Source organism: Apostichopus japonicus, chromosome 2, assembly GCF_037975245.1.
Source record: "Apostichopus japonicus isolate 1M-3 chromosome 2, ASM3797524v1, whole genome shotgun sequence".
In the NCBI taxonomy this organism is placed as follows: domain Eukaryota; kingdom Metazoa; phylum Echinodermata; class Holothuroidea; order Aspidochirotida; family Stichopodidae; genus Apostichopus; species Apostichopus japonicus.
In genome coordinates this window covers 883,364-897,500 of record NC_092562.1, presented here as the reverse complement: position 1 = coordinate 897,500, position 14,137 = coordinate 883,364, and the positions used below count along the sequence as shown (strand labels likewise).

Sequence of the window (14,137 nt, the reverse complement as noted above, 5' to 3'; positions counted from 1 at the left end):
TGGTTTTGACATCAGTTTTTTTTTCTTGTCCTCAATATCACTCTAGAAATACGGTTTACATCGTAACAGTTCCAACGGGATGGAAATTTAATCGCCTTCCAATAACTCTAATTTCTCAATTAGTAGTGTTTACTTTCATTACACATCAGGGTCTTGTAATATTTTCTAACATATCGACTTCAAATAATAACACAAAAGTACAAATAAACAACAATATTAACGCAAAAAAATAGTAATAACTAAAAATATTAAAGAATTGTATACTGCACGTGTACTAAGCTGACGGGTGAATACAATACATTTGGTGAGAGCTACGGTTAATTAATACAATTACAGTGAAAGGCGGAAAGTCTGTTCCACTTAGTGGCAGATTTCAGCATATATATATTGAAAATTCGGTCGTTATCGACTAGAAGGAAGTGAACAAAATCACCGCACTAACGTAATGACTGGTGCATTTGTTACGCCAGCGGAAGGTTCACTTTGGTTATCTGTGTCTTGTTTAAAACGTAATACAACCCAAAGATAAATAATGAACGATCCTATGCGGTGTCACGAATCTAACTAGGTTTCGGCAAAATGGAGACTGTCTAGGAAGTGACGAGCTGGGAGGATATGAGTATTGCGAAGGGGGAAAAGGGGGAAAGGGGGGGGGGGGGAAGAGGGAGGGTCATAGGTCTGTCTCAATAGCAAGTAAAATTCACTGCTAAGATATGAAATTTGTTCCAGATTCTGAAATCCGCTTAAATAAACAGTTTTGACAAGTTTCTTGTATTTTTCTCTAACCTTTCTGGTACATGTTGATGTCTGTGCAAAACTCAAGTGTGATCCTCTTCAACAGAAAGTTATGACAATAATAGACTGAAACGATGATATTAATGGTAACTGCCTGGATCCCCCTACAACCCCACCCCCAACACCCCCATACATACACACGCCTTGTTACATGCCTGACATAGCAAATGGTATATTTCTCGATAACTAATGAACTGTTCTACATATATATGTATATAAACATAGAGTAGTACCTTAGGGGTACTTATGGCATTACTGTTTACTAAAAGTTGCTTGACTATCACACACAAATATTTGGTATCTACCTGTGAAATATCACTTCCACCAACAAAACTATGACAGCACCTTTGTCTTTAGAGCACTTAAACAATGTCCGAAGTACAAGAGAGTAAAGCAAAGCAAAAAAATTCAAATTCAAAAATAGATGGCAAGGGGGGTGCGGAGGTGGATTTCAAATCCATTTTCCATACTTTTAAAGTGAGGAGAACGTAATGAATTCAACGCTGTAACAAAAGATCAAAACATTTAACATTTTGGTTAAGGAAATACATTTTTTTAAAGAAACTGTGACAAGAGGAAAGTTTAAATCTTCTTAAATATGAAACAAATATCTGAATAATTAATTCCCTTGATAATTTTTTCTTATTAATTGTGCTTTTTCAAAGCATTTTATCACTAAATATTGTTTTTTTTCTCTCTCTCTCTCTTTTTTTTCTTCCTTAAAATCATTTTCAAAACTAATGATAACATAAAAATTATTTTTTTAGCTCCATTTTTTTTCTCACTTAAGCTGGCAATATGTTTGATATCAATTGCTGTCGACAAGGATTTTTAGCACAACTTTTTGGTGTTTTAGAAAAAAAGAAAAAATCAAAGAATTGACAGTTTGCAAATAGCGAGCAGAAGCAAGAAAGGCAAAGATTGATCATAATGAACACACACACACGTACAAAAGAAAAGGTATTCCTGATAATAAAAAGCTTTGGTTGATAATAATATTGCTTTGGTCAACAATGAAATGTGATGAGATCGTTGACCAAGGTGATACTGCTTCACCACATCAATTCTTTATGGAGTATATATTAGCACCGTGAATGACAAACTTGGAACGGAAAGCACTGTCCATTCATACGGTCCTGTAATCACCTCCTCATATTCATGAACACCAGACAAGGAAAACAAAATGGTCGAATTTATGCCAGCGCAGGAATATGAAAATCGGGTAAACTCGTTGACATGTGATAGTACATTGAATAGTTGCTTGTTACAATAATTTGATAAAAGAGCAATGGTTAAATCACACACCGACTGCTATGCTAGGCATATCTAAGAAATTGCACACACAAAAAAGATGGAGAAATTTAGCAACAGAGAAACATTGACATGCACAACTATCTATACATGTCTGCAACATTAAGATGCCATAGTACAATTCTGGTAATTCAGTAAGAAATTAATCAGGAAACAAGGCTATGCGGAAAAAATCTCTCTAAAACTAGGGAGTCAACAAAACTTTTGATGATTGACGAGTGGTAAGATACAGCATATTCTATGACCGAAACAACCTTCATTATTTATGATGGGGTACATCATGTTATTTGGACAATGTCATTGCAAAATAGCCACACTATGTATTACATACAGCAGTTGATAGAGACAAATTCCGGATATAATGAAGGAGAGGGTGTGACCCTGGGGTCATTAGAGCTGACTCATGTAGGGGGGTAGGGAGTCCTCCGTCAGAAAATTATAATTTTAGATGTCAAATGGTGCAGTCTGGGCCGTATTAGTATAGACTACTTTCAATTTGTTTCCTTTTTATGACGTTGAAATTAGCAAGAGGGGGGCATGGAGGGGGGGCATGGGTCAACACTTCCTTGATGGATTCATGAATGCATGGAATTATATCTGTATCTTTAAACCTGCAGAATGTATTGACAAAAATTCACCCCTAGATTTGACTTTTATAGCTAAAAATGAGTGACGCTTGTGTCATAAATAAAATTTGCAAATAAGTAGAACGCAGAGATTTGGGTCTCAGCAATAGACAGAGATGATTGTCCAAACTACAGCTCGGTGGTCATTATGGCAAAGGAACTTTATTGGTAAATTTAACTAAAATCACGTTGGAAATATCCAAATTATGACCACAAAATGGACTGAACTATGGAAAGATGCAATTGTTATGAAGCTAGTATGAAGGTCACAGGGATTACTGAGAATTACCATGTATTATTCTGTCCCTGAATTTATGCTCTGCACTTTTTTTTATTTGTGACGAAGATCAAAATAATACCGAACATTTAGTTGACTTTTTCAAAATACTCTTTGGATCCTTTCGGGTCAGGTTTTATCTGCAAAGAGGGAGGGGAAAAAATGAGATCAAGTAGTTGCAAAAGTCATGATACTTAATTCAAATTAGACAATCGCAATCGACTGAATGAAGTTTGGTTATGTGTTTGGTGCAATGCATGCATGACAACAAAGGTAACATCCTATGCAGCTTTATGAGATAAAGTAGTTGAAAAGGTCAGGGACACTTAATTCAAATTAGACAATCGGCAATCGACTGAATGGAGTTTGGTTATGTGTTTGGTGCAATGCATGCCTTGCACAAAAAGGAAACATCCTATGCAGCCTTATGAGATAAAGTAGTTACAAAAGTCAGGGACAATTACTTCAAATTTGACAATCTGCAATCGACTGAATGGAGTTTGGTTGTGTGTTTGGTGCAATGCATGCATGACGCAAAAGGTAACATCCTATGCAGCCTGATGAGATAAAGTAGTTACAAAAGTCAGGGACACTTAATTCAAATTTGACAATCTGCAATTGACTGAATGGAGTTTGGTTATGTTTGGTGCAATGCATACATTGCACAAAAAGGAAACATTCTATGCAGCCTTATGAGATAAAGTAGTTACAAAAGTCAGGGACACTTAATTCAAATTTGACAATCTGCAATCGACTGAATGGAGTTTGGTTATGTGTTTGGTGCAATGCATGCATTGCACAAAAAGGAAACATCCTATGCAGCCTTATGAGATAAAGTAGTTACAGATGTCGTGATACTTAATTCAAATTAGACAATCTGCAATCGTCTGAATGGAGTTTGGTTATGTGTTTGGTGCAATGCATGCATTGAACAAAAAGGAAACATCCTATGCAGCCTTATGAGATAAAGTAGTTACAAAAGTTGTGATACTTAATTCAAATTAGACAATCAGCAATGGACTGAATGATGTTTGGTTATGTGTTTGGTGCAATGCATGCATTGAACAAAAAGGAAACATCCTATGCAGCCTTATGAGATAAAGTAGTTACAAAAGTCAGGGACACTTAATTCAAATTTGACAATCGGCAATCGACTGAATGGAGTTTGGTTATGTGTTTGGTGCAATGCATGCATTGCAAAAAAAGGAAACCTCCTATGCAGCCTTATGAGATTAAGTAGTTACAGATGTTGTGATACTTAATTCAAATTTGACAATCTGCAATCGACTGAATGGAGTTTGGTTATGTGTTTGGTGCAATGCATGCATGACAACAAAGGAAACATTCTATGCAGCCTTATGAGATTAAGTAGTTACAAAAGTCAGGGACATTTAATTCAAATTTGACAATCTGCAATCGACTGAATGGAGTTTGGTTATGTGTTTGGTGCAATGCATGCATTGCACAAAAAGGAAACATCCTATGCAGCCTTATGAGATAAAGTAGTTACAGATGTTGTGATACTTAATTCAAATTTGACAATCGGCAATCGACTGAATGGAGTTTGGTTATGTGTTTGGTGCAATGCATGCATTGCACAAAAAGGAAACATCCTATGCAGCCTTATGAGATAAAGTAGTTACAAAAGTCAGGGACACTTAATTCAAATTTGACAATCTGCAATGGACTGAATGGAGTTTGGTTATGTGTTTGGTGCAATGCATGATTTACAACAAAGGAAACATCCATGCAGCCTTATGAGATCAAGTAGTTACAAAAGTCATGATACTTAATTCAAATTAGACAATCGACTGAATGGAGTTTGGTTATGTGTTTGGTGCAATGCATGCATTGCACAAAAAGGAAACCTCCTATGCAGCCTTATGAGATAAAGTAGTTACAAAAGTCATGATACTTAATTCAAATTAGACAATCGACTGAATGGAGTTTGGTTATGTGTTTGGTGCAATGCATGCATTGCACAAAAAGGAAACCTCCTATGCAGCCTTATGAGATAAAGTAGTTACAAAAGTCATGATACTTAATTCAAATTAGACAATCGACTGAATGGAGTTTGGTTATGTGTTTGGTGCAATGCATGCATTGCACAAAAAGGAAACCTCCTATGCAGCCTTATGAGATAAAGTAGTTACAAAGGTCAGGGACACTTAATTCAAATTTGACAATCGGCAATGGACTGAATGGAGTTTGGTTATGTGTTTGGTGCAATGCATGCATGACGCAAAAGGTAACATCCTATGCAGCCTGATGAGATAAAGTAGTTACAAAAGTCAGGGACGATTAATTCAAATTTGACAATCGGCAATGGACTGAATGGAGTTTGGTTATGTGTTTGGTGCAATGCATGCATTGCACAAAAAGGAAACATCCTATGCAGCCTTATGAGATCAAGTAGTTACAAAAGTCATGATACTTAATTCAAATTAGACAATCGACTGAATGGAGTTTGGTTATGTGTTTGGTGCAATGCATGCATTGCACAAAAAGGAAACCTCCTATGCAGCCTTATGAGATAAAGTAGTTACAAAGGTCAGGGACACTTAATTCAAATTTGACAATCGGCAATGGACTGAATGGAGTTTGGTTATGTGTTTGGTGCAATGCATGCATGACGCAAAAGGTAACATCCTATGCAGCCTTATGAGATAAAGTAATTACAAAAGTTGTGATACTTAATTGAAATTTGACAATCGGCAATCGACTGAATGGAGTTTGGTTATGTGTTTGGTGCAATGCATGCATTGTACAATAAGGAAACATCCTTTGCAACCTTATGAGATAAAGTAGTTGCAAAAGTCAGGGACACTTAATTCAAATTTGACAATCGGCAATGTACTGAATGGAGTTTGGTTATGTGTTTGGTGCAATGCATGCATGATGCAAAATTAAACATTCTATGCAGCCTGATGAGATAAAGTGGTTGCAAAAGTCAGGGACACTTAATTCAAATTCGACAATCGGCAATGGACTGAATGGAGTTTGGTTATGTGTTTGGTGCAATGCAGGTAACATTCTATGCAGCCTGGCTGCAGGATGCTGCAGCCCCTCAGCATCCCTCTTACGACAAGGTAGTGCCTAACAGGTTACATGAAGCTGGATGTCACCTTGAACGCAATACCAATTTGGCTTAGAATTATAACAAGCGCAGAATACTAACTGTTTCTGCGTCAGGTTGCCATCCAGCTGGACAGACTTCGCCGTGAGTCTCGACAAACTGGAAGGCCTTGACGAGTCTGAGAACCTCCTCTACGGAGCGACCGACTGGCAAATCGTTGACGCTCATGTGTCTAACCATACCGTCTGGATCGATGAGGAACAAGCCCCTGAAATTATAAAAGCAAACAGAAGGAGAAATGGACAGTTATATTGGACTTGGTAACACTTTCTTTTACATCTGTTCCAAATCAAGAACAACAATCCATAGTGTAATTTCTCATTTCATCCTTTAGAATGCTGGGTACTACAATTCACAACCCAGGACCAGACCAAATCTCTGGCATTTTTACTTCCATGGCCACGTGCTTGTTACAATGGGTGTAATTTAAACATGTGGCACTTCGGCATAGAGCAGGACTCATCCCTAATTTTCTTTTTTTTCTGGTTGTGAATTGGGTTTTGGTCTTCTCACTGATTTCAAAACAACTTGCCAAGGTGTCTTCAAGTACGAATGTATTTGAGAATGTACGCTGGGTAGACCCTCTTCCCTTGGAGGGGAACATGATTCTGCAACTAGTGAATGCTTCGTAAAAGCCAGTGTTAATCCCACAATTCCTAACATGAATAGGGATTTAATCTTACATGAATAGGTTTTCAAATGAGCTGCTACAAGTTTCCTAGCCATTTTGGATTCATCAACTACAACAACACATAATGACAAAATCCATGAAATGCAATGACCTAGACACTTTACGTAGTAGAGATGCTAGACGAAGGCGACATGGGTGGGAGAGTGCTTGTAGCGGTTTACGAATCACTCTATACATGAAAGAATATAAATGATTGAGAGAAGAGAAGTAACACATCATAGAAACTTTACAATATCATCATATACCAAAGTCTAAACTGTTGTAAAACAATACAACTATTTGCATCATTTGTGCAAAGTTACATATTTAGAACATGTTTCACTCATTTATCAGTTTAAGGGTTTTAGATTCAACCCTTTTTTTTTTGAACAACAACAGGTATTGATGGTATTGCTAAGATCATGTTTAGTTTATAGTTTAGTTTACAGCCCTAAGGCACAGGAAGCCTTACAGTAGCTTATTTGAGACCCTATCCTTGTTAGATTGTGGATGAACATCGGCATATTCCAAGACTTCTCTTTTCGATAAGTGTTCAGAGGATAACGAGGCAGGGGCGTAAATTCGCTCCCATTCCTGCTCCTGGGACCGCCATTTAAGATCCCCATCTGACGGTCAAGAGTGTATGCCCCAGCATCTGGAAAGGCACCCCATTTGACATCACTGCAGTGCAGCCATGACGAACAAAGTTGTTTTGAAACCAAGTGAAGAGTAGAAACAAATCCCTTTTCTCAAGTTGACAAACCAGAAATACCAAATCCACGGAAGACTCCGCACATCACCACTGCACTGCAGCAATTTTATGAATAGGTCAAGAGAATCTGGCTCCTGACAGAATTTTGATCCTGGAACCTAAGGATTGTGAGGCGGACACTCTAACCGCTGAACCAAGTCCAGACTGATAAAGGTTCTTCTACTAATACTAAATATGCAGGCAGAAGAAACTGAAGGTACTGTACAGCACTTGTGGAAACATCAATGAAGTACTAAACAGAAAGGTTAGACACTGCAAAGCTCAAATAGTATAAAAAGAATAAAAAAAACTACAGAAACAAGAAACCTTAATACAAGAAGCCTTCACCAGACCAAAGAAAATAATAAGAAGATACCTACCTTAAGGCTACCCCAGCATCTTCCAATAGCACACCATAATCTCGAGAAATTTTCTTCTGCAAATCTGACAGCAGCGGGAAATTGAGAGATCCAAGTCCTCCTTCCTACATGACGAGAAATAAAAAATTTCAATTTCAAAGTTTCATTCTTTTTTATTGTCATTGCAAATTAACTATGTTATCCATCTGATGATCTGAGAAAGATTGACAAAGTTTTGCTTTAATAGATTCCACATACAACAGGACTGACAAAATATTGCAAAGAAACACATTCTTACAACATTTTCTTTAGAACTATTCTCAGTGACATTCAGATGGATAGAGGGTGTAAATGCTTCCACATAGAGCAAGCTGTGTAGAACAGAATGAAGCTAATCCTACCAATAGATTTCCTGATGTCCAATAAAAGTTGTACAATGTTATATGGCTTTACGAGGTAGGAATTGCTTGAGAGCATCTAGCATTCTGTGTTCTGACCAAGTCTACAGTACCTCAGCTAAGGAATTTGTCCATATACAACCCATCCAATTTAATGTAAGACTTGTTGTTCTTCTCAAGAAGAGAAGGGGTCATTCATTACCAACGTAACCATATACTTTATAGTCTACCAAGAGGGTTTTAAATAACAGATCTAATCGCTACACTGCAAACCTTTTCTGTTGAAGTAATACTTCATAAACTGCTTCCACTACCGTATCAAATGTAAAGAGGGGTTTTTTTGAGAACTCAAGAGTTGAAGAAGTGGGGGCAGGAAGTCAGTAGCATACTGTAAATATGTTTAGACGAAAAAAAAAATTCTGCATTTTTGGGTGGTTCGAGATGCCAATGATCGAGTCCTAACATATCCAACACCGAGACCAAGTCCCTTCGATCCATGATCGAAATTGGCATATCATAGACTGAGAAATGCATTCAGTTACTCACACTATAAACATATTCTGTTACTATAAGTCTGCAAGGCGTATCAGGGGGGAAAAGTTGGATGGAGAGAGTATCCCAGGATTTAAGATATGTGTCTTACCAAAAAAGCTATATATTTGGTTGGTATTCCCTAGCAAACTGTTGCTATTGTTCGGAAGGATATTGGGAGAGGAAACAGAAAGTTTTGTAATAAAGTTTGTTAATCATATGTCAAAATGAATAATAAACATCAGAATAAGATGCAAACAAGCCTGACATTGACACATGTTAACAAACCATTGCAAACAGTTGTGGATCCATTTTTTAGGGGGGGGGGGGAAGCCCTGCAGTCATTGACAGTGACTCCCCACGTACAGGGGGTGGTGTCTGGAGACATCCTCCTCAAAGTCTAATCGGAAGGCTGTGCTAATACATACTTTTGAAGGATTGTATGAGGGGAGTTAAAAAGGAAAAGGCTTACACCCCTACAAACCTGGAGTTTTCATCTCAGTATGTCCTTTCATTACTTTTGATAAAGAAGTCAAAATATAGCAAAGGGGCTAATTATTATTATTATTATTATTATTTTTTAGGTTTACAGTCTTGTTCAGAGCCAAGGCCCTCTCACACAACTTTTACAACTTAACCCTGGTCATTGGTAACTTGTCATACCTACACACCAGGAGGCACCACAGTGCACCACAACCACGTGTCCCCCGGAGGACTTCCCATAGGGTGCAGCCACAAACCGGGCACGCAACTATATTTACAAGTTACCTCGCAAGTCCCCATTTATACACCTGGGTGAAGAGAGGCAATGGAGATAAAGCGCCTAGCCCAAGGACACAACGCAATGATCTAGCCAGGACTCGAACCTGTAATCCTTAGCTCACAAGTCCACTACCTTAACCACTTGACCACAACGCCCTTATGATGAAAGGATGCCATCGTCTTAGAATGTGAAATTTCAAAAACTTTTTGATATTTGGCAGCGTTTGCGAGATTTTACAAAACCAGTGGGGAAAGTTGCTATTGGTGGCACATACCTAGAATTAACATTACCTTTTTTGGAGTATTTATCCAGGCCAAATGTGAGAACTGAGAATCAACTGAGATTCCAATGACCTGCGTGTTTACTTGTCGAAATTCACTGGCCTTCTGACTGAACGCAATGATTTCCGTCGGGCACACAAAGGTACTGTCGGAAAGGAAGAAGAAGTAAAAGTCGGGAGTTTTATCAAGTTGCATTTTTGCCATTAAAGTACAAAGTAGTTTGCTTCTTATGATCTTGCTGATAGCCTTGAGTTCACACATAACTGGATATCAAGCAACTCGTCCAGTCCAGTCCAGTCAAAACATTTTGCGTTTTTGTATATGAAGTAGTAAACGCCTTTTCTTTTTGGGTGGCAACTGGTGAATTTTATTGGTTTCCAATGATACCACAGTTTGTCCATTCTTGGATCTTTTTTTTGCTGTGGCAATTACCACATTTTCATTTAAAGATTTTGCTTTCTAGTACACCACTTGTGTTTGAGTCTTGGTACGGAGTTTTTATTTTTATGGCGCTCTTGAAAACTTGAAGAAAAGTTTTGGTATATATGCTGCATCAGTATTGAAGTGTACAGTTTCAATCACAAGCATCAAGTGCATCAAAATGAAGGGTAAGGCTGAAATTTACCAATACACACTATGATTATAAGCGAAATGCAAGACCCACTATTACGGTACTTCGTATTGAACATGCTAAAACTAGACCTTTTACTCACAAATCAAGAGGGTAAAACAGAAGGACCAGGTATTTTCCCTTATAGTCCTTGAGACTTATGTTCTTGAATTCGCCATTGACCACGGCTGTACCCTCAAAGTCGGGAGCTGGTTGCTGAACAGCTACATGGTGAAACAGTTGGGTACCTGTTCATCAAAATTAAAATGACTTTGATTTGCGAGATGGCACCTGATAATTCCTCTCCTTCAAAGAGAAGGGTGACCTTTTGACCTGATTTTATGAAATTACTTTAACTTTACTTGAGTCATAGAATCTGTTTTTTGTAAGAGGAAACAATTCAAGTAGAGATGAGATATAATTATAATCATAATAATAATAAGAATAATCAGCAGTTATATTTACCACGCTTTCAAGCGACCACAAATGTGGGAGAAACCCGCAAGGGCTTGTGGATTACAACTTACACATCTGGTGGCTTCCAATTCAACATTTTAATTCAAATTTGGAATCATTTCAAGTTTAGAAAGTCATCTCGATATGAACGATTCAAGTACAAGCGTCTCGATGACATCACATTTACTGTAGACTTGGCCAAGTCTTCAGGCTTGTGCAAGTAGGAACATTAAAAGAGTGATATATATACCATGAATGGAACATGTCCATTGATATTTTCTTTGGGAGGGGGAGGAGGAGGGGGAGGGGAGTTCATCACAAGCATCTCTACCATGTTGGTCTAGGTAAGCATTTCTTAACCTGGGGTCCACATACAAACATAAACCACAAATTTGAAATGAAATCTTACGTCCAATGTGACTTTTTTGAAGTTTTTTCCACAGCTGGAAAAGTGGATGCAAAAAAAATGGATCAGTTACTAGGGATGCAAGTAATGGAAAAGGTTTTAAAGAGACACTTGTCTAGACCAATGACGATGGTTGTGTTTTTTGCCCCCCTCACTTGACCAACTTACTGTATATTTATACATATATACATACTTGTAGCAAGCCCTCTCTTTGCTATTGCATTGATATGCAAGTAAGGTGACACACCAATGGCTGCTAGTTTGGAGGTGTGCTGCACTCTTGATGACAATGCTCTGAAAGCCAGGTGCCTAATAACACTGTTAACCTGCATGGAGAAAAGATATGATGTTGGGATTTAATTACATGTATGGAAGAAAGTGCTATAATGCAGTCAAGTCATACTGTACATGAGATCTACTTCATGCAATTACAAAGGCAATAAAGGGCAATTTCACTGTGACACAGAACCTTTTTAATGGAATAATTCATATGTAAAAGAAGCAATACTCATGATTTTGCAGGGTAAAGACTTAAGGAGGTTAATGGCTTGTATCATAGCTTGTATAAGGCTGGGATACTGTTCCCCCTAGCCTAGGCCTAATTAATCAGGCTACAGCTCTGGGTTAGGCCAATATTATAGTGTTGGTCCTGCCTACAGTCTTCTTTCGACAGGCAGCTATTAATGAGGAATCATGCCCTCACTTTTTGTTTGGCTACTGGGCAAACAACATGACCCATTTTCTTAGATATCATCAATTAAAGCTGGACTATTAAGATGGAGTCCCAGTTTGACAGCCAACTATGTAAACCACAATCAAGAGAATGGCAGTGTGTTGGTCAAAGTGGTACATAGGATTGGTTCCTTCCAGAAATCAAGTGCCTAGTGTTATTATTCCTCACAACCCCATCCCATTCCCAAAAACAATCTGTCCCCATTTCACGAGTGGAATCTTTTAAATGAAGGAGATGATGCACAGTCCTTAGTACTGTACTGTGGTATGAAATGCTGCCTTGGAAATTCAAAATATTACTGAAATGATGAAGCCACAAACACCAATACTACCTAGAAGAGGCACTGATAACTAACAGTGCTTGCATATTGTAAACATGAAAATATGCAGAGAAAACAACTAAGTGCATCCATGGCACTATGTTAATTCGCAGCTCCCAAGTTTCCAGAAGCGCAGTGGGGTTGCCGAGGGGGGGCCTGGGGGCACGTGCCCTTCCCAAAAAAATCTACCCTCCAGGTGCCACCCCAAATGCGAGTTGTAGTGTTAAGCAAATACTCAAACAAAAACTTTTTTACAAAGGACGAAACGTATTATGTTCATCAGTTAAACTTCTTTCCATCGACCATCACAATAACCAGTTGTTTTCTCACCAAAAAGGTCACAGAGGCCCAGGCGTGAACCGCTATTGCTTAAACTTCACTACTACCCTGCATGAATTTCAATTTTCAAAACTCTTCTTCACGTTGTAAACTTTCCCCAAACCCTCTTGCGATGGAGGGGCTGAAGTATGCTTCCGCCCAAACTATTCATGCGGAAAACATATTTTTGTTCTCTCATAATGGATTATCACCATATAGCACCAAATGACCTATAATTGTTTAATACATTATCAAAGCAAAATGGTTAATTTTCATTTTGTTTGTTTACCTTTTTTATCCGCCTTAATTAAAAACATAAATATTGGACAGACTATGCCTGAAAATTCTTGAACATAAAGTTAGGTCATGTAACTAGATTGTAACTAGAGCACCAGATTGCTGCTAAGGCCCCTCAAGTAATGAAAAATTTCTCAAAGGGGAGGGGGACACAAGCTCCCCTTATATTATGAAAATTTGAGAATGTTCAGAGGCTGTTTGCAAACAGGCATTTCTTTGGGAGGTGGTGGTGGGTTGGCTGTAATTCCAAACATTTTCTTTTTTCGCTCTTCAATGTGTTGTTTCCTTTTAGTAAAGAAAAATTTAGACAAATTTCAATTTTGACATTAGGTTACCAGTGCTGGTAACCTAAAATCAAAACTGAAGTTCAATCAAAAATTTCCTAAGTTAGACCTAGCCTATGGTGGCCTAGTCCTATAACTTGGGTAGCGAATAATCGCCATGATTCTGCCCCATACATAGAGCCTACAGTGAATATCACCGTTCGCCTCACAAGTAACATTTACACTCCAACGTTAGGCCTCACAAGTTACAGTTAGGCCTTACGTTAGGCCTAGTCTAAGTTAGGCCTAGGCTAAGTTAGGGCTCACAAGTTAGGCCTAGGCTAGGCCTATGTTACGAGTAAGATGGCAAATAATCCCACACTGTGGTTTCGAATCAAATTAAAACATCGAATTTTATCAGTTGTTTTTTGCATAAGCTGTTTGATTTGATTGAAACTAGAAATGAACTTACTGCTGCCATACTGAATACTGAAAAGACGACCGCAACTTGCTTTCTTGTGACTTTGGCCCTGATATATTTCGCGCAACTGGTTCATACTAAGTATTTCATATTAAATGGAAAAAATAAGGAAAAAGCTGGGCATGCCAGAAAACAGGAGGGTCGTAAGGCTAAACAATCACACAACAGTGATAGAGAACTTGCTAGAATATAATTTGTCTGGATGAGTGGTATATGAAGTGCGCCTTCGTCAATAACGGTTTGCCAAATATTGGGGAATGTTTTCGGAGAATGGTGCAACGGGTGGAGGTTGTGAATGTGTGTGAATGATGGAGTGTCAGGACGGAAAAAGGAAAGTTTTAAGTTGCCATTAAAAC

The 14,137-nt window shown here is 38.1% G+C and overlaps 1 protein-coding gene across 2 annotated transcripts in view; it reads right to left on the bottom strand.

Moving 5' to 3' along the window:
- The window catches only part of LOC139973371 (peroxiredoxin-like), a 22,345-nt gene extending 8,416 nt beyond the window's left edge, over positions 1 to 13,929 (bottom strand). The window contains exons 1-7 of one of the 2 annotated variants that reach the window (XM_071980017.1): positions 13,773 to 13,929; positions 11,564 to 11,696; positions 10,612 to 10,756; positions 9,908 to 10,043; positions 7,947 to 8,050; positions 6,188 to 6,353; positions 1 to 3,149 (exon numbers count right to left, since the gene is read on the bottom strand). The exon at positions 1 to 3,149 is cut by the window's left edge and continues 1,462 nt beyond it. In XM_071980017.1, the coding sequence (XP_071836118.1) occupies positions 3,099 to 3,149; positions 6,188 to 6,353; positions 7,947 to 8,050; positions 9,908 to 10,043; positions 10,612 to 10,756; positions 11,564 to 11,696; positions 13,773 to 13,781 (744 nt within the window). In that variant the 5' untranslated portion in view covers positions 13,782 to 13,929 and the 3' untranslated portion in view covers positions 1 to 3,098. Of the gene's footprint in view, positions 3,150 to 6,187; positions 6,354 to 7,946; positions 8,051 to 9,907; positions 10,044 to 10,611; positions 10,757 to 11,563; positions 11,697 to 13,772 lie in introns of those variants that run through there. The other variant, XM_071979999.1, reaches the window with a different exon arrangement.
- Between the last annotated feature and the right edge of the window lie 208 nt (positions 13,930 to 14,137).